The sequence below is a fragment of the Mustela erminea genome, chromosome 16, assembly GCF_009829155.1.
Source record: "Mustela erminea isolate mMusErm1 chromosome 16, mMusErm1.Pri, whole genome shotgun sequence".
Classification (NCBI taxonomy): domain Eukaryota; kingdom Metazoa; phylum Chordata; class Mammalia; order Carnivora; family Mustelidae; genus Mustela; species Mustela erminea.
Window position 1 is genome coordinate 36591683 of NC_045629.1, and position 19975 is coordinate 36611657.

At 37.3% G+C, this 19975-nt stretch overlaps 1 protein-coding gene across 4 annotated transcripts in view; it reads left to right on the plus strand.

Annotated features, from left to right (window-relative positions):
* The window catches only part of WWP1 (WW domain containing E3 ubiquitin protein ligase 1), a 120268-nt gene that overhangs the window by 72162 nt on the left and 28131 nt on the right, over positions 1-19975 (plus strand). For all 4 annotated transcript variants that reach the window (XM_032316199.1, XM_032316197.1, XM_032316196.1 and 1 more), the window contains 9 exons: positions 5295-5390; positions 7121-7295; positions 9420-9474; positions 9560-9644; positions 9774-9902; positions 12657-12732; positions 12839-12910; positions 14698-14786; positions 18244-18403. In XM_032316199.1, the coding sequence (XP_032172090.1) occupies positions 5295-5390; positions 7121-7295; positions 9420-9474; positions 9560-9644; positions 9774-9902; positions 12657-12732; positions 12839-12910; positions 14698-14786; positions 18244-18403 (937 nt within the window). The remainder of the gene's footprint in view (positions 1-5294; positions 5391-7120; positions 7296-9419; positions 9475-9559; positions 9645-9773; positions 9903-12656; positions 12733-12838; positions 12911-14697; positions 14787-18243; positions 18404-19975) is intronic.

Here is a 19975-nt window from a genome sequence, read left to right on the forward strand (position 1 = left end):
GCCCAAGGCCTTGGTTACCACCTACACATTGGGGACTCAGTTGTGACAACTGTTGTGCCCCAAGAGGTAGAATCTCACTTTGGGAGTGACAGCTCAGCAAGTTAATCTCTTCTTGGACCAGCTGTTGGAAAAATGAGGTGGGGCATGACAGGAGTTTTTGCTCTTACTATGTAAGGACCTACATAATATTGTTGATTTTGCCTTTTCACCTGCATAGCCTAAAATACTTCCTATCTGGCACTTTACAGAAAAAGTTTGGGAAAGATAAATTCTGTTAGGAGCAAAAACACTGAAATTTGGAAGTGAACCCCTATTTTGGAAAAATTTAAAACAGTTGGCTAGGGATGCCTGGGTGGCTCAGTCAGTTAAGTGTCTGGCTCTTGATTTCAGCTCAGGTCATGATCTCAGGGATGTGAGATTGAGCCCAACTTTGGGCTCCAACGTGAGTACTGAATATTTATTGAATGTTAAATTAGAAATATTTGCAGTTTGCCCGAGATAAAACTAGAATAGAGCTTCCTAGCTCATTATATAAATGGAACACTTGGTTATGTTTATTTTTTACCCCTAATAGTATAATATATTCCTGCTCACAAGCTAAGACATGGACCAAGTTAAATATTTTAAGTCATAAAAAAAACACTCAGACAATGGTGTCTATATATTACTCCAGTAGTAAGTATTTAAGAGCTCTTCTGTGTCAGACTTTAGGCCCTGGGTGTTCAGAGGGCCAAGAGAGGCCAAGCCTCTGATGCTGTGAAGTATGTGTAACAGCAGGCTGATCAGCCTGGGGCCTTGCATATGCAACCTATTACATAATGTCATATAGTGACAGGTTCTATGAGGAGAGATAGAAATAGGTGAAGAGCTTAGTGAGTAGCTATGTAAATTACTGTTAGGAATATACTTGCATAATTTTAAGAAAATACTCTGCACAGAGTTTTTTACTTGCCTTTTTATTTTTCTCCAAGTTTTTATTTAAATTCCAGTTAGTTAACATACAGTGTAGTATTAGTTTCAGGTATAGAATTTAGTAATTCATCACTTACATGTAACACCCAGCACTCGTCACAACAGTCCCCACCTTAATACCCATCAGCCACTTAACCCATTCTGCCCCACCTCCCCTCCAGTAACCCTCAGTTTGTTCTCTGTAATTAAGAGTGTTTTCTGGTTTGCCTCTCCTTTCCCCCACTGTTCTCTGGGGACAGTTGTTTCTTAAATTCCACATATGAGTGACATCATGTGGTATTTGTCTTTCTATGACTGACTTATTTCACCCAGCCTAATATCATCTTAATTCCGTCCACGCTGTTACAGATGTCAAGATTTCACTCTTTTTGATAGCTGAGTAGTATTCCATTGTGTATATTTACTACTTCCTCTTTATTCATTCATCAGTCAGTGGACATTTGGACTTGTTCCATAATTTGGCTATTGTTGATAATGCTGCTATAAACATCAGGATGTATGTATCCCCTCAAGTCTGTTTTTGTTTTAGAGGAAGTATGAGTGTTGGGTGGGGCAGAGGTAGAGAGAATCCTAAGCAGTCTCCATGCCCAACGTAGAGTGAGTGTGGGTCTTGATCTTGGCCCCCTGAGGTCATGACCTGAACCAAGATCAAGAGTCAAATGCTTACTGGGGCGCCTGGGTGGCTCAGTGGGTTAAAGCCTCTGCTTTCGGCTCAGGTCAGGATCCCAGGGTCCTGGGATCGAGCCCCACATCGGGCTCTGCTCAGCAGGGAGCCTGCTTCCTCCTCTCTCTCTGTCTGCCTCTCTGCCTACTTGTGATCTCTGTCTGTCAAATAAATAAATAAATCTTTTAAAAAAAAAAAAAGTCAAATGCTTACCGAATGAGCCACCCAGATGCTTTTGTAGCCTGTAGGTAAATACCTGGTAGTGCTTTGTAAAATTTGGTTGTATGTCCATGTCAGTACAACTCACATTTAGCACATATTTAGTAAGTATTTATTAAGCACTTCTGCAGGCACTGTGCTATTTTTACACTGTTGAGCAATATAGACTTAAACCTAAACCTTCATGAAGATTGTTGCTCTAAATATGTAGGTTTACCTTAATTCTTTTCAATGTTCTTAATGATTTGTTTTTAAGTAGTTGCACACCGAGTGTAGGGCCCAACGTGGGGCCTGAACTCAAGACTAGAGCTGAGATCAAGAGTTGAATGTATTTATAGTATTTCCTTGTGTATCATTGTTTAACAAATTATCCCCAAATTTAGCAGTTTAAAACAACAAAACATACCATCTTAAATAGTTTCGGAGGATTAGGAATCTGGAAGTGGCTTAGCTGGATGCTTCTATGCAGGTTCTCATGAGGTTGTGGTCACCTGGAAAATGATTAAGTGGAGCTGACCTACCAAACCCAGGAGAACTGAATTCTGGCCTGCGAGGGGGACAGGCCTGGTCTCTGCATTGGCACCATCAGATATGGTAGGAAGTGGTAGTAAAGATGGCACTACGGGGACGCCTGGGTGGCTCAGTTGGTTGGACAACTGCCTTCGGCTCAGGTCATGATCTCGGGGTCCCGGGATCAAGTCCCTCATAGGGCTCCCAGCTCCACAGGGAGTCTGCTTTTCTCTCTGCCCTTCTCCTCACGCGTGTTCTCTCTCCCTGTCTCTCTCTCAAATAAATAAATAAAATCTTGAAAGAAAAAAAATGACACTACAAAGAGCAAGATTGAAAGTCACTTTGAGAAATAAATCCTTAATTCCCCTCCCTGCAGCCAGGACTAGTATCTTGCCTATAGGTGTTTTCTCTGGAAGTTCTCTACCTTTGGGAACACCAGGCACTTGAGGTTGCTAAATTGGGACATAAGTGACCTTTAGGAGATTAGTAAGTGAATAAAGTTATAAGTGAGTTTGCAAACCCCAGCATTCTTACCTACTCAAATCCCAGAATATTGACACCGGATTTTACCTTCTCACCCAGATTGAAATTATCTTCTGTTGAAACCCCCCCATCCTAAAAAGACTAAAAATACTGATACCTATTTGTCCTCCAAAATAGCGCTGTTCTCTACTTCTTTAGTCAGTCCTACAATCTGCGCCCAGCCACACAAAGGCCCCAGTCAGTTTTCATATTTTCAGAGACACACGAGTAGATAGAACATGTATTAAAGAAGGAGGTGTTGGGGCGCCTGCGTGGCTCAGTGGGTTAAAGCCTCTGCCTTCGGCTCAGGTCATGATCCCAGGGTCCTGGGATCGAGCCCCGCATCGTGCTCTCTGCTCAGCGGGGAGTCTGCTTCCTCCTCTCTCTCTGCCTGCCTCTCTGCCTACTTGTGATCTCTGTCTGTCAAATAAATAAATAAAATCTTAAAAAAAAAAAAGAAGAAGAAGAAGAAGAAGGAGGAGGTGTTGTAAAAGCAGAATACCTCAAGAACCAAAAGCTCTTAGAAAACTAATTCATTGGAAGATTTGGGTAATAAAGGTAAAGAAATTTTCCAAAAAACAGAACAAAAAGATAGATTTTTAAAATAAAAGAAATAAAATCGAAAATTTAGAGTACCAGTTCAAAGGGTCCGGTAAGAAAAGTTCCAGAAAGAGAGAAAATGGGAGGAAGTCCTTAAAACCCCAACAAATATGAGGGGCATAAATTTTCTTATTAAAAGGGCCCACCAAAATTGAGGATAATGAGTGAAAATAAATCTGTATTAAGATGCCTTGTGAAAATTTTAGTATGTTGGGGCCAAAGAAAAAATTTTTTTAAATTTCCAGAGATTTTAAAAAGGGACTGGAAGCAGATCTCATACTTACCAGAATGGCATTGGAGTTCTCAGAATCAACACAGGAAGCTATTAGGCAGCTTATGTTGAGGGAGATTAAACGCAATCTAAATTTAATAACTTACATGATCCCGAGTTAGTTTTGAAGCATTTTGTAACTTATGTTTACTGGATGCAGCTTAAGCAAACTATTAATTTTTTTACATGCCTTTTTTACGTTAAAGTATGCATACATGTGTGCACCTTGCTTAGGGAATAACTTTAGTATGTATAATTGTTGTGTAAGAAAATAATTTAGGGGTACTTGGGTAGCTCAATTAGTTGAGTGTCTGATTTGAGTTTGGCTAAGGTCATGAGACCCAGCCCTGTGTCAGGCTCCATGCTCAGTGGGGAGTCTACTTTAGATTCTCTCTCCCTCTGTGCCCCTCCACCTGTTCTGCTGTTTCTCTCTATAAAATAAATATCTTTAAATAAAAAAGGGGGGGTTTAATTATTAAAGACCTCTCCAATCCAAAAAGAAAAATTAGATTGGGCTCCTGGGTTTAAGAGAAAGAAAAATATTTCCATTTCTTCTACTTTCAATTGAAAATAAGAATGTTGCAATCAGAAATAAGCAGGTTTTTATATTTTATATTTAACATTTTTCTTCTAGGAAACGGGAATCACAGAGGAGAAAACAAGAGTGGGGAAAATAAGAGATTGAGTCTTTGAGATGGAACAGAAAAAGATGAAATTGGGCTGTCCAAAAACAGAGGAGTTTCACCAAAAACAAGAGGGAGATAGTTGTATACAAAAAGACACTGAATGCATATAGAAGAATTATTGTGGAGCAATTTCACCACATACTTCTTTAATGCAGTTTCTCCTAAAATCTTTTAGATGTATGTTTTTTAAATTACCAGCAAAAGTGGATAATTACCTCATTAACATTTTGTGCCTTGAGTGTGATACTGGGCTGGAAATTCCTCTACTTTTGATTAAACTTGTCTTTAATTAATTAATTAATTAATTTGAGAGGCAGAGCATGAACAGGAGGAATGGCAGAGGGAGAGGGAGAAGCAGACTCCCTGCTGAGTAGGGAGCCCAATGTGAGGCTCCGTCCCAGGACCCTGAGATCATGACCTGCGTAGAAGGCAGCCGTTTAAGCTACTGAGCTACTCGGGCGCCCCTACCTACATTTGTCTTTTCTGATGATAAATTTCTGATGATAAATTTTCTATGATAAATTCTATAAATTAGTAACATTTTAAAATTTTAGGTAATACTTTATCTTCCTTTCTTGACTATATTTATTGAGTTTCCAATACTGTTAATAGAAAAGGAATAAGAACTTAAAGGGTACTAATAATTGGGAAAAGAAACTTTTATGTGTGTGTGGAGTGTGTATATATATACATACATATATATATATACACACACACTTTTTAAGATGTGTGTGTGTATATGTATCCTTTTAAAGTAAGACTTACTGGTAATTTTCCTGATTATATATAAGGAATGATTTTTCAGATTGTCTTAGTTATCGTATATTTTTGTTTTGCATTTTTGTTAAAGGTGGGAACAGAGAAAAGATCCTCATGGTAGAACTTACTACGTGGATCATAATACTCGAACGACTACGTGGGAGAGACCACAACCTTTACCTCCAGGGTAATGTGACAGCTTTATGCATCTCCAGTTGTGTTTTATCATACATGTGATTTCTTAAACTTACTTATTAATGATTCTTTCATTGTGCATGTTCTGTTTCCTTCATTTACTTCTGTGAATAATTTCAGTTAATAAGATTTGTTATATTGTATCTCTTCTACAGTTAGTCTGAAGGGGCTTCATCAAGAGATTGTCAAACACTGGCAAGAGTTACTGAGAGTACTTGTCATTTTGATCCAGTTTTAGTGCTTGTCATTAGTTTTTAAGGAATGAAAGGTGTATTTAGGAAAATTTGTATGTATGGTTCTCCAGAGATAGCGATCTAAGGTATGTTACATGACGTTTAATGATACAAGAGATGCGAAAGTGCTTCAAAGTTATCTAAAAGATTACTCTAAGTAAAATTGTATCACATTATGGCTTTAGTTAAATGAATAAAAACATTTCTATTACATGCTAAATAAATTCATGCTTGTTAGGCTGTCATTCATGATCATTCACAAACAGACCTTCCTTTTCATTTGTGTTCTTACCTTTCATAACTCCTTATATCGATTGTGCTGATAGCTATTTGAATTATATTATTTATATACTTCTCAGACACCTGGTGGCTCAGTCTGCTGAGCATCTGCCTTTGGCTCCGGTCATGATCCTGGGGTCCTGGAATCGAGCCCTGCATCAGGCTCCCTGCTCAGTAGGGAGCCTGCTTTTTCCCTCTGCCCCTCGCCCTCCGCTCTCAAATAAATAAATAAATAAAATCTTTTAAATACGTGCATATATACGTACATAGAAAAAAAAACCCACTCTGGCTGTTCCTACAGTATCTGCTGCTCACTCAGAATATCTGTCCTTCCAGATGTAACTTAAAGTTCACGAATATAGTACACATTCCAAGTCCAAAAATTCAAAGCATAAATGTTATTTTTGTGCGACTTATTGCTGAAAGGATTTTTAAATCATTGTATGAGTTAATGGCACAGAGAAGAAGTGTTTGCAAGGGAGCTGAGATGGGGCAAGTAGGAGAACTCTCTAGGCTTGCCTTGTCCCTCGAATAAGCTACGTAACAAGATCAATGGCACAAATTGACTTACAGTTCTCTGAAACTGGGAGGGTGGGGGAGAACTTCAGTTGGTGGTGAAATAGGAAAGAACATTTTGTTTTGAGGGAATATTCAGACAAAGAGATGATAAAGGGAAACATACGATACACTTGGGACCAGCAAGTAGTTATTTGACTCTCATGTAGCTCCCTTGAAAGATCTTAGGGTAGAGAAGGCTGAAATGGTGAAGGGTTTCATTTTAATGTCATGTGGGAGAGCTCTGATAGGTGGGATGACATGATTGCATCTGCATTTGTGTTCAGCAGCCAGATAACGGCTGGAAGATTAAAGACCTGTAAGAATCGAGTTACAGCCCTGAACTTGGGCAGGTGCTAAGGGGCAGATTGCTAGGTGTACAGTGAGCACTCAGTAGTTTCTTAACCAGAAAAAGAGAGAGGGTAGCCAGATTGATAACTGGGACTTTTCAGTATTTGGCCCCTTTTTTAGACAGTTCTCAGAAATCATATAGTGGTAGAATGGAAGGCAATTTAGCCCCCAAAAAGCAGGTTACATATTCAAAATTTTAAAGATATGTTGTGCCTCTGATTTTTAAATTATATGAGTGAAGTATTAACTAAATACTTACCAGTTTCTGTTTAATTTTTATTAATGCTTGTTTTGTTTGTGGCAGTTGGGAAAGAAGAGTTGATGATCGTGGCAGAGTTTATTATGTGGATCATAACACCAGAACAACAACCTGGCAGCGGCCTACCATGGAGTCTGTTCGAAACTTTGAGCAGTGGCAGTCTCAGCGGAACCAATTGCAAGGAGCTATGCAACAGTTCAACCAGAGATACCTCTATTCGGTAATAGCAGATTGTAAGATGTCAATACAGCTCTTTCCTCCAGGCATTTGGTCTTTTCTACTTTGGTGATTTTTAAATGTTATAGACTGCACTGCAAGGTATTTTTTTATTTACTCTTTAATAAATAATTCTGATATACATACATACTAAGTTTTTTTAAAATTCTGGTTTACTAGCAGTATTACAGCTTTTGTCTTTTTTAAGTGGTAGTTTGTAAGTGAAATTTCTTAATGGAACAATATGGCTTTACTAATTCCCAGTTCTTTGCCTTTAATTATAAACATTTTGTTTGCTCCTGATTTTATTTAAGACCAGTCTTGCCCTTTTCCAGCTGTTCTGATTTCCATTCCACATTGTCAGAAACAGCTTAATGTGTTTGACCTACCAGAGATATTCCTGGGATTGGAGATAGTGTTGTCTAAAATATCTAAGCTATTTGAAAATTTGACCTATTGATGGTTCATTTATTGCCAAAGCAACATCCACAAGAAGACTTGGGGTAAAGGGAAATCTTCATTAAACGGGTTTGATCACAGGAAGTGGAAAATATAAATTTTAAGTACCAGACAACTCTAGAGAGTGTTTGAGGCAACTTGAAAACCTGAAACATAGAGGCTAGCAGATAGGGAGGAAATAGGAAAGACACAAAAAGAAAACTTAAATAACTCTTTTCCATTATCTTGCCTCAGGCTGGCTCTTTCAGCTCCATTTTCTTCACTGGTTAAATAATAAGTTCTCATTTGCAGGTTGACCCATTCTCCTGGTGATCTATAGCCAGCAGAGAGGGAGGGGGGCCAACCCAGCTTACATAGCATTTCCTGCTGCCACCAGCTGGTTCTTTGGTAATTTGTACAGAAATCTGTAGTAAGATTTCACTGTTGCTGTATGTAGTAAACAAGAAATTAGGTACTGTGTGCTTTTGTTCTGGGTCATCTTAGCTGTATATATGAAAGCCTCGCAGAAACAGGGCAGAATCGGGTCATAGGGATGTAGTAGAAGTGTGTTCTGCAGAGAACATCCTTAAATGGGTTGAGGTGTAATTATCTAAGTATAGCACAAGTCTGGGATGAAAGTCCCAGCTAATGCATACATTAGCTCAGTAATGTCACCTGTTAACCCAAATTCTTTGTGCATCATTACCATGCTTCATGCTTACTTCACTCATACAGAGCTGCTGCCCTTTGGGCTTCATTCCCCAGCGTACAAAAGAAGATGGGGAAAAGGGAGTGAGAAGATGGCTTTTATCTTGCAAGCCCTGCCTTTTTACTTGTAAAGGGGTGTCCTTACCAGGGACTTAAACCAGTACTCCCTGACTAGACTTGGTCATTCTGCCAACTCAACTGTGAGGAAGGCTGGGAGTGGAATATTAGACGGACACATTGCTGTCTCGAACAAAACAGTGATTTGAGTGTCATGGACGGAGGTGTGGGAAGTGGATATTAGGTAAAATTAGCATCTATTAAAAGGTTATAAAATATTATGTATAACTGTCTTAGATGTAATTTTTCAGGTGATGATTTTTACATTTGTTGTTCTTTTAAATTGATAGTGCAATGTTTATATTTTCTTCTGAATATATTTCTGGGCAATAATATATGTAGGCATGAATATTTATGAATATATAAAAGATACTAATACTAAGATAAAAGTTTACAAAGATGATACTGGATTTTAATGTTGATTTTATTAATAGGTGTGTCTTAAAGGGAACTGTGATTATTGTTGTAATTTTAAACAAGTAATATTTTTCATTTAAACACCATAATTTTCTATATGCTCTTCTCATTTCACTCCCAACAAGTTATTATAGAAGGGCTAAACAAATTAAAAATTAATTATTAGATTGAAATCTAATTAAATTAAAATGTTTAAAGAATTAAAATATTAATCTCAGTATATTATTTCTAAATCATCCTAGAAAAACTAATGATTTTATCAACTGATGGGCCCCTCTTAACTCATGACATTTTTAAGTGTACTTTGTATCTTGAAATCACTGTATTTACATTCCTTTATTATATTTTTTAGAAAATTACTATAAAATATTGTTCTACAAAGTATTTAGTTTATCTCTGCTTTTATATTAATGTTTTTATTTTTCCCTCCAACCATTTCTCCAATCAGGCTTCAATGTTAGCTGCAGAAAATGACCCATATGGGCCTTTGCCACCAGGCTGGGGTAAGCTGATATGTTGTTGATAAAAATGTCTGAAGGTATATATAGTAAAGAGTGATTAAATGCTGTGCTCACTCTTATTTTTTAGAAAAAAGAGTGGATTCAACCGACAGGGTTTACTTTGTGAATCATAACACAAAAACAACCCAGTGGGAAGATCCCAGAACTCAAGGGTATGTGCGTACTAAGCCCTTCACTAAGTCATCTTACATAGATCTATGGATAAAATCAAGTAAACCTTGATTCTAATGTTTTCAGTACCTAGAAGATACTCACCTTCTGACTGTAACGTTATCTTTTAGCTTACAGAATGAAGAACCCCTGCCAGAAGGCTGGGAAATTCGGTATACTCGGGAAGGTGTTAGGTACTTTGTTGATCATAATACAAGAACTACAACATTCAAAGATCCTCGCAATGGGAAATCATCTGTGTAAGTGAAAACCTGAAGTCTTAAATGCTATTTAATGAGGACATAAAAATTTAGCTTCAAGTGCTCACTTCTGCAGCACATATACTAAAAATTTAGCCTCAAGTTTAGCAACAGATTGTACTTTGTGGATCAAGAAAACCTATGTAAGTAATAGCCTGGTATACCCATTTTTGCTTTACATTACTAGAGAAGGAATTTGTAGCACGTAATGTGTTAATAGTAACGCTAGCAAATATTTCTCTTGTGATTGCTATGTGCAGCATAGTGCTCTACGAGTGTTGTATAAACTACTCATTTTATCTCCCAACGACCCCTTGAGAGAGATACTATTATTTTCCCTTTTTCAGTGCCGAAACTGAGACTTATGGAGCATAACTAACTTGTCCAAAACCAGATAGAAGGGAATGGAGCTGGTTTCAGACCAAGGCAGTCTGTTCACAGAGTCTGTGCTCTTAACTGCATATTATGGTACTACAATTCATAAAGGAATGAGATGTTAACACATTTGAATTTTCCAGATAAAAATATGTTAAAATAGAGCTCACCTTCATCCTTAAACTCAAGTGTGATATCTTTGCATCACGAAGAAAATAGAAACAACCATAAAAGGGTTTTTTTGTTTTTTGTTTGTTTTGCTTATTCCTACTGTCACATCTGCCCACCTCCCAGCATCTGTTTTCCTTCTTGATCCTGTAGATGAACTGTCATTGTTCCTGTCAAAGACCAGTCCCTTTGCTGGCACTCTGGATATTTCCCCCTTCTTTCCCATTTAATTGCTCCAGCAGTTACCATCTTGCTATCCTCCATCATCAGTTTTTCTTCTACTGAATTAAATCTCATCAACTGGTATTTCTCCTAGATGAAAAAACAAATAAAAACACATCATTTTACCTTCTAAATTAATTCTTTGAAAATTCATTTTATTACTGGCCTTTAAAGAAAAAGTACCTGAAAGCATTATTTCTACATTGCTGTTTCTAATTTCTCTTTCAAACAGACTATAAGGAAGTTCCACTGACCCTGAATTTGTTAAGGACACCAGTGATCTCCATCACCATTGTTAATTGTTAATTCAGGGGTTGGTTGTGTTCCTGTCTCATTTAATTTAGGAGCATTTGACACAATACATTTCTAGCTACCTCAGCTTGAGAGTATGTCCAGAATCCACGTAGGTCTTACCATATCCACTGCCACCACATGGTCAGCTGGAGTGGTGCCTCTGTCTGTCTGCTTTCTACCACACCTCTTACAATGTAATTCTCCTTACAGCAACAGGATTGACTTTTTTTTTTCTCCCTCTATTGAGTATAAAGTCATTCCTTCACACAAAAACTTCTCAGTGATTTCCCATCTCGGAGTGAAAAGGAGAGTCCTCACAGTGGCCTCCACAGCCTTATAGAATGTGACCTGTTACCGCTTCAATTTCATCTCTGTTTTCTCCCCTCATTCACTCTCCTTCAGCTTCACGGGCCCCCTAGCTGTACTTCAAGCACCTGGGCTTTTACCTCTGGGTGGTAGCTTTTATTCTGCTCTTTCCCCAAATATGTACATGACATAATACCTTCCCTGTTTTTGCTCAAATAGTAATTTGCCCGTGAACTCAGCACTGTTCACCATTTCAGAAATTTAAACTTCTCACTGCACCACTCCATGTCTTTTTTACACTGCCTTTCTGTCTCTCTCTCCCTTCTCTCTCCCTCCCCCCTCCTCCTTTTTGAGGAGCAGGAGTGATAAAACATTTACTCCCTTCTGGGGTGCCTGGGTGGCTTAGAGGGTTGAGCTTCTGCCTTCGGCTCTGGTCATGGTCTTGGGGTCCTGGGATTGAGCCCTGCATCAGGCTCTCTGTTTAGCCAGGAGCCTGCTTCCCTCCCCTCTCTATGCCTGCCTCTCTGCCTGCTTGTTACCTCTTTGTGTCAAATAAATAAAATCTTAAAAAAAAAAAAAAAATTATCCTCTTCTAACACACTGCATATATAGTTTACTTCTTTATTTTGTATCTTGTCTGTCCCCTTCACTGGTATATAACCTCCACAAAAACAGGTTTTGTTACCTATTTTATTAACAAATAACACTCTCATTGGCTAGAAGAATGCCAGGTAATACTATATATTTCACAGGTATTTGTTCAATAAATTCACTTGAACCTAACAACATAAGAGAACATTTTCCATCCATTCCAAAATGTTCCCTAAGATCATGAAAGGTCTTTGTGCTTGTATCTTAGGTTCTCCCTCAAAAGGCAGAATACCCGGGCCTTCTCAATGTGAATTGAACCTGTCCCCCCATACCACCCACTCTGCCTCTTCCCTCAGCAATCAGTTGAGCTGTGTGACCTGGATGTCACTTGTTCTTAGAAATTACTTTTGCTTTGCATACATGTCAGCAGTGTTTCTTTCAGTTGGAGGTTAGGTATAAGTTATGATAGAATTTCCTTTCTTGTTCTCTTCTACCTAGAGCTTCTGTCCTCCTTAGTTTTAAGTATTATCAGAGTTGTTTTTTTTTTTAATAGTAATAAACTTTAATATTTCGTTTAACTGACTTCTTTACAAAAGACCCATACATGCATGCAATCTTGCTCTTTGTGTGTGTCCGAGCTGCGCAAGCCTCTTGGCCCACCAAATGTTATCTGCTGTCCCAGCAAGTAACTTTCCTGTGGTCATTTCTAGGACTCTGGTATACTCCAGTTTCATACTGAATATTATATATCCAATTTTATTTCAGATTAATATATGTTTGTTTGTTTTTTTCCTTTAGAACTAAAGGTGGTCCACAGATTGCTTATGAACGCAGCTTTAGATGGAAACTTGCTCACTTCCGTTATTTGTGCCAGGTACTACAGTGGTAAATAAATCTTACGTTCATAATCAGTTAGTCTTATCTTTATACTTACCTTTACTGCACCATACATGATATCATGGTATTATTTTTGTTTTTAGTCTAATGCACTACCCAGTCATGTAAAGATCAATGTATCCAGGCAGACACTATTTGAAGATTCCTTCCAACAGGTAAGGAAGATTTTATCAGAAGAAACAATTATATTCTATGTATATAAAGGGAGTTAGGGTTTAGAAATTTTAAACCCTGACTGCCACTTACTGAGTGTCCCTAATAATAATAGTCATAATAAACCCCATCATGTAGCAACTGATTGCCATGTGTTTGGTACTGGCATCTTACGAGTATCGTTTCATTTAATTCATCCTCACATGATTCCTTTGAGACAACGCGTACCATTAAGTCCATTTTAAATGAAGCTTAAAAGGCTTCTGGAACAAGTTGACACGTTCTGACAGTTACTTTTCTACGACTTCATTAACTCAAACTTAAGTCTTGATAATACTACCAAATTAAAATTAAATCAGTATCCCTTCAGTAATCCTAATGTTCATTGTTACCTCCTATAGGTTTCAGTTTAAAGATTTTCAGTTTAAAGATTAGGATCCCAGAGAGACCTCGTTTGAGCCACACTAGTTAAGATGGGAGTCCCTGCTCACCTCCCTCATAGTCCCATTCTAGCCCTTCATGTATTCTTTTCAGTGACACACAGCACCACGTGACCCATTTTGTCTCCCTTACTAGAGCTCCCATGGGAACACCAGCTACTTCATTTACTGCTGTTATGCTCAGTATCTAGAATAGTGCCTTGCACATAGCAGGTTTTCAGTAAACATTTGGTGAATGAATTAAATCTAATGTTTCTGCCTTTCCTGAATGATTTGCAGAATATTTAAAGATAAAAAATCAAAATATTATTAGTTCTTTTTTTCTGATGTTGTGGAGAATTTTCCTAAGTCTCTCATTCTCCCCCCCCCCCACACACACACATACAAAGTATTACAGTGATGAACTGAAAGTCCCTGTGTATACAGGTACACAGCGATTTTTACATAAACAAGCCGAAATGTAATAGCGGCACTCAAAAATTAGAGATGTTCAAATCCTAGCTTTACTAGCTGTTGGAATTTGGGCAAGATACATAATACAGCTGTTACCAAAACTTTTTTGGTTTGAGTTTTAATAAATTCCTAGCTTGTTATAAGCTGTTTGAGCTTTCTTGTAGTAAGTGTATATCATCCAGATTCATGAAAGATTTTATTTTGCTTTGTTCTTTGGTGTGGGAAGAAGCAGGGTCTGTTTTACAAGCGTGACTGCCTATGAGGCGAAGTCCTGCTGGTGAGCTCTGCTGTCTCCCAGACATGGCGGTCTTGGCTTTGGTTTTGACATGTGTGGTGGAAGTAATTGTTATCCAGAAGTAAAGCCTGTTTGCTAGAATCCTACTGTAAGCTTTTAAGGATTATGAAAATTGGGTTTACGTATTGTATAAATCCTTTGCTTTAGCTGAGTTCTTTAGTACTGAGAAATGGAATAGTGGTATAAGCAGGGCCCAAAACAAGCTCTTTTGCTTCTCATCAAATGTTGAAAAATTTGCAGATCACTTTTTACAAGATTTTGGTAAAATTTGAGGAGCAACAGGGGAAGGAATATTTTATAAACTTAAAAGCTTTCTGTGTCACTCTTTCTTGCCACTAACCCAAAGTAGAACTACCATTTGATAGTAGAAGAGGGGAAAGAGATTTTAGAAGGTGAATCACAGAAAGCTTAATAGAGTAAGGTATAATATATCTGCTAGTTCATGGAACACATCAGCTGATCCCCAGTTGAAGGCATTGTTGTATGAGATGAGGAACTGTGTAACTTTGGAAATGCAGATGAAATTTAAATTGAATTGTTTTGGAAGAAGCTTATGCTGTATATGAGTGTTTTAAGTATCCATGTTTTTGTTTTTAATTAGATTATGGCATTAAAACCCTATGACTTGAGAAGGCGATTATATGTAATATTTAGAGGAGAAGAAGGACTTGATTATGGTGGTCTAGCAAGGTAAAATAAAGAACACACATCTGCTTTGAAATAAGTATGTCTCCATTGTATGCAATGGATGTATTCTTGAAAACATACATTTTTTCAGTAGCAATCCAAAGTTATTTTTAAAAAACAAAAAATATTAGTGCAATTCTAGAGGTAAGCATTACTATAACTATTGTGGTTATCCTATACATTTTCTGTGCATTTATAAAAATTTGTATGTATGTGTAGTATAATACATATTTGCTGGTTTTTTAAAACAGAATTGATGATACAATATGCACAATATAGCAACTTCATTTTATTGTTTTGTATTTAATGGCCATCTTTTCATATCTTATATGGAGCTAGTAATACTACTCCTTTATTTAATGGTGCTAATATTTCTCTGTGTAATATTACATTTTATGTAGATACCGTAATTAATGGATCAGCATACATAAGGTTGTTTCTGAATTTTTACTATGTAACAATGTTTTATGTTTCTGTTTTAATCCAGTCTGAGTCTTTGAGAATAGTTTTTCACATTCATTAAATACATTCATTGTTAACAGTAGAAAATGTGAAGCAATATGAGTGGGAAATCCTTTTAATTTTTAAATTTTTTAATGAATAACTATAAAAATTTTTGCTTTGCCCAAATATAATTTGACAACAATTTGTTTTTTAGCAGAACACCCTCATTAAACCTTTTAAAAGTATTAAACCTTTCCATAGGAACAGATCTTTTTAAACTAGTATTTCGGAGGTGTACAGAATTACAAACTCACAATTTCTGTATAGCGGGCAAAAAGAGATAGATGGGAGCATATTTGTGGAATTATCAGAGTTGGTTAATTAGCATATTTTCTTCTCTAGTCCATTATTAAGCTTTTTCAGAAAAGAAACACTACCTATCATATCACATCTATTGTGATTTATCTCAATTTCAGGAATGTTCAGATATTAAAAAGATCTACCTTAGAAATAAAATACGGTTTTATTTTTTACAGTGTCTGACTTTGTAACATTTGTATGTTTGTCTGTACTTAGAGTCACCTCAGCCGTTTGGGTTTAGTTTCATGTTTTGAGGGTTTTAATGCATATATTCAGTTACTCGGTAACATGATTTTCTTATTCCTGAATTCTTAAATTTGATTCATGTTTTCATGTTTTGATTTATTCAGGAGTTCACAAGGGTGATACACTCCTTTAGTTTTGCATGTTTGAAAATGTGTTTTCAGTTGCTTTTGTATATAAACAGCTTCACTAGATACAAATTTCTTATGCAGCAGTAGTTTCTCCACCACTTTGTAGACATTACTTCCCTGTCTTCTAGCATTGAATGTTACAGCAGGTGAAGTAGAAGGCCAGCCCCTTGTAGGAAACTTTATTTTTTTTCCCCCTTTGGATGCCCACACAGTCCTTTTCCTTGAAGTTTGTTAATTTCATTGTTGATTGTTTTATATCTTTTCTTAGGAACATATTAATAAGATCTTTCTTAACTTAAGGGAAATTTTCTTCTATTGTGTCTTTGAATATTTTTTCTGTTCCATTTGTTCCATTTTTCTTCAGGAACATCAATCATGGGTATGTGGAATCTTCTTTGTCAGTCTTACATGTCTGTCATCTTTTCTCTGATTATTTTTATCTTTCTTTTCAGTTTTGTTTTGATTTTCTCAAACCTGTCCTCATGTCACTGTATGCAGTACTGCCCTACATTTTGTTGCTTCTAATGTGATTTTTCTTCATTGGTGGCTTTACTGTTTTCTTCATTTTCTTCTCTAGGCTCTGCTACCTCATCTGTTGTCTTGTAATTTTTTTAACCTCTACTAGATCTCTTTAGTTTATTTGAGAGTACAGTAAAGGATATGCTGAAAGTGAACTCTTCCACTTCTTGTTATAATTTTTTTTTATTTTCTTTCAATGTCAGGGTATATAGGTCAGATACCAAGTACATACCAAGTACAGGCTTTCTTCTTTTGAATATATTCAGTTTTCTCTGGGCTGCTGTTTGCTAAAAGTGATCTGCAGCAACTAGAAAGTTTATTTCTAGTTTTTCATTTTGTTTTTGTTTTTGCGTCTGAACCAATTATCACAGATCTGTCAGTCCTTTCCCCTGGGGGCCTGTTTTAACCTGAGCCTTGTCACAGTGTGAAGTCACTTGGTTCAACTACTACTTTGGGACTGGATTTAGTTTTGTGAATTGATGTTTATCATTTCTTATTTGATTTTGTTTAGGAAAAGATTCTCCTCTCTACCAGTCAGGCAGTTTCTGAGATGGTATTTTTAAAGCTTTAGAAAAACTTTTGTGAATGGGCTTCCAGGCCAGATTTAGCCTGCCTAATAATGGCACCCATTGTGATTTTAAATTTTTTCCCATTATTTGACAGCATTAAAGAAAATCACTAGATTATGCTTAAGAATCAAGATTTCTGGCTTCTCTTTAAAAACCCTAGACCCACGTTCCCACCTTCTCACATGGCATCAGTTGGCTGAATCTGCATAGCTGATTCAGTCCTGTGGGATAGATACACTTTTTCACTCTGCACACCACGGCACTGTCATCTAAGGGTGGTGATTATCTGCCTAGAACGAATTTTTCCTTAATGGGGGGGATTGTGGCTAAGTAGAGAATGTGAAGCCCATACAGAGAAAGAAGCCATGTGTACTGATCACTATAAGCATTTGAGCTTGGAACCCTGCTTAGAAGAAATTACTACTATTGAAAGTCTTGCAGATTGGGTTTATTTGGTGATATGAATTATTAATCTTTTATCTAGTTAGATTTCATTATTAGACTTTGCTAAATAAGGGGAAGTAGCTGGTGATACGTTACAGAATGCTTATCACATTTAAAGATGCCATGTTTTTAGTTTTAGTTCCATTGTAATTTGTTGGCAATAAAACTAAAACTGCTGCATAGCCGCAGTACTGTGTATGTCAGTATCAGCAGCAGATACTTAACTAAAACCAATCTAGGTAGATCCTAGAATGCCTATGAGTTAAGGATACAAAAATGTATATGAACACATGACTTTTGCTTTTGAGGAGCTTTTAGTCTAGTTGATGGGCAGGTCATGTGCAGGAAAATGAATAATATTGTGATTGTTATCACAGTACCACAAAGCGTTCAGTGATTGATACAAACAAATACGATGAAAGTGGGATGAGTCTCAGTTGGACTGAAAGCAAGTGGGACCTACCGAGGCTGAGTTGACACTGAGGAGACATACCCAAACAAAAGTGTGGCAGAGAAATAAGCCTGTTACCTGTGAGTAGCACCAAGTTTGTAGTTGGGCATCATAGGAACTGCAGGTAACTGAGCAGAGGGCCAGATCTTAGAAGGACTTAACTGGAGGGCTAAGGAATTGGTCAGCAGAGTTATGAAAGGCTGTTGAGCAGAGAGATGATGTGTGTATGGGTGTATCTAAGATTTGTTTTTAAATTCATGTATGTATGAATGCTAAAAAATAATACTATTTTCTTTTAGAGAATGGTTTTTCTTGCTTTCACATGAAGTTTTGAACCCCATGTATTGCTTATTTGAGTATGCTGGCAAGAACAACTATTGTCTTCAAATAAATCCAGCATCAACCATTAACCCAGACCATCTTTCATACTTCTGTTTTATTGGTCGCTTTATTGCTATGGTAAGTTCTTATTTTCTTCTACTTATTTCAGAAGTATTTTGGAGAGGACTTAATGATGCATGTTATCCTTGGTTATGTGTATTCACATATTTTGTTACCAAGGAAGTTTGCCTAGAAAGGAGAGTACCGTATTTTTGGAGTACCTGTATGAAATCAAGATTATGAATATAAGGATTATCAATGCAGCCACTTAGTCTTTAAAAGTCCTTTCATTTTATAAATTAAAGTTTAATTACGGTGTGACTACTTCTGAATAAAAAGAAAATCTGATTTGTATTAAAAATTGCACTTGACTGATGTTTTGGGAGTTCTTTTTTTTTTTTTTTTTTTTTTTTTTTTTTTATTTGACAGAGAGAGATCACAAGTAGGCAGAGAGGCAGACAGAGAGAGAGAGGAGGGGAAGCAGGCTCCCTGCTGAGCAGAGAGCCCGATGCGGGGTTCGATCCCAGGACCCTGGGATCATGACCTGAGCCGAAGGCAGAGGCTTAACCCACTGAGCCACCCAGGCGCCCCATGTTTTGGGAGTTCTTAGAGCTTTTCAGAAACTCTTGTGGGACTCTTGTCTTTTCAGAAATGTTGTATTTATTTGTACTTTCTGTCTATTCACTTAGCAAATATTTATTAAGCATCGACTATGGTATCATTGTATGACAGAGATGAGACCATGATAAAAAGACACAGTCCCTGCTCTCAGGGATCTAAATTCTATCAGAGGGAGACAGAATAACACACAAGTATGTGCTGAGGGAGAAGGAATGTTGCTTTTCTATATGGCATGATTAGAGGTGGACTCTTGGAGGGGTAACACATGAACAGAAACGTGAAAGCAAGGGATTGAATGATGCATATATCTTGGAGAGTAACATTCTAGACATAAAGGAACAGGGAAAAAAAAGGTTCCAATGTGGAATTACATATTTCTTTTTGTTTTTTTTAAAGACTTTATTTATTTATTTGACAGCACAGGTAGGCAGAGTGGTAGGCAGAGGGAGAGGGAGAAGGAGGGTCTCTGCTGAGCAGGGAGCCTGATGTGGGACTTGATCCCAGGACTCTGGGATCATGACCTGAGCTGAAGGCAGCTGCTTAATGACTGAGAATTATATTTTTGATTGAAAAATGGCATGTGTGGAGCAGAGTATATGAGAGAGAATTTGGTGGGAGATGGGGTTGAAAGATAACTGTATGAGACTTCTGGAAATTCACAAAAGGGTTTTGAGCAGGGAATGTCATGAGACTAAAACATTTACATGCAGATAATGATAAGTAAGAAGAAAGAATTTGATGAAGTCAAAGGGATAGGGAATATGGGAGCAGTGACAGTGAGTAGGAGAGATGAAGAGATCTGTGCACACATGGAAGTATGAGGTAATAGAGTGTATAGATTCAGATGCTAGTAGTGAGCAGATGTGGTGGAACACAAAAATTCTCTTCTGGTGGCTTCTGTTTCCTCAATGATACAGAAAGCAAGATCATTAGCTCAGAGTGAGGAGTAGGGAAAAGTATTTGAGGAATAATAGTCCCCCGGGAGAGAGAGTACAGTGGGGAAGTACAGTTAATCAGGCAGCACTAAGT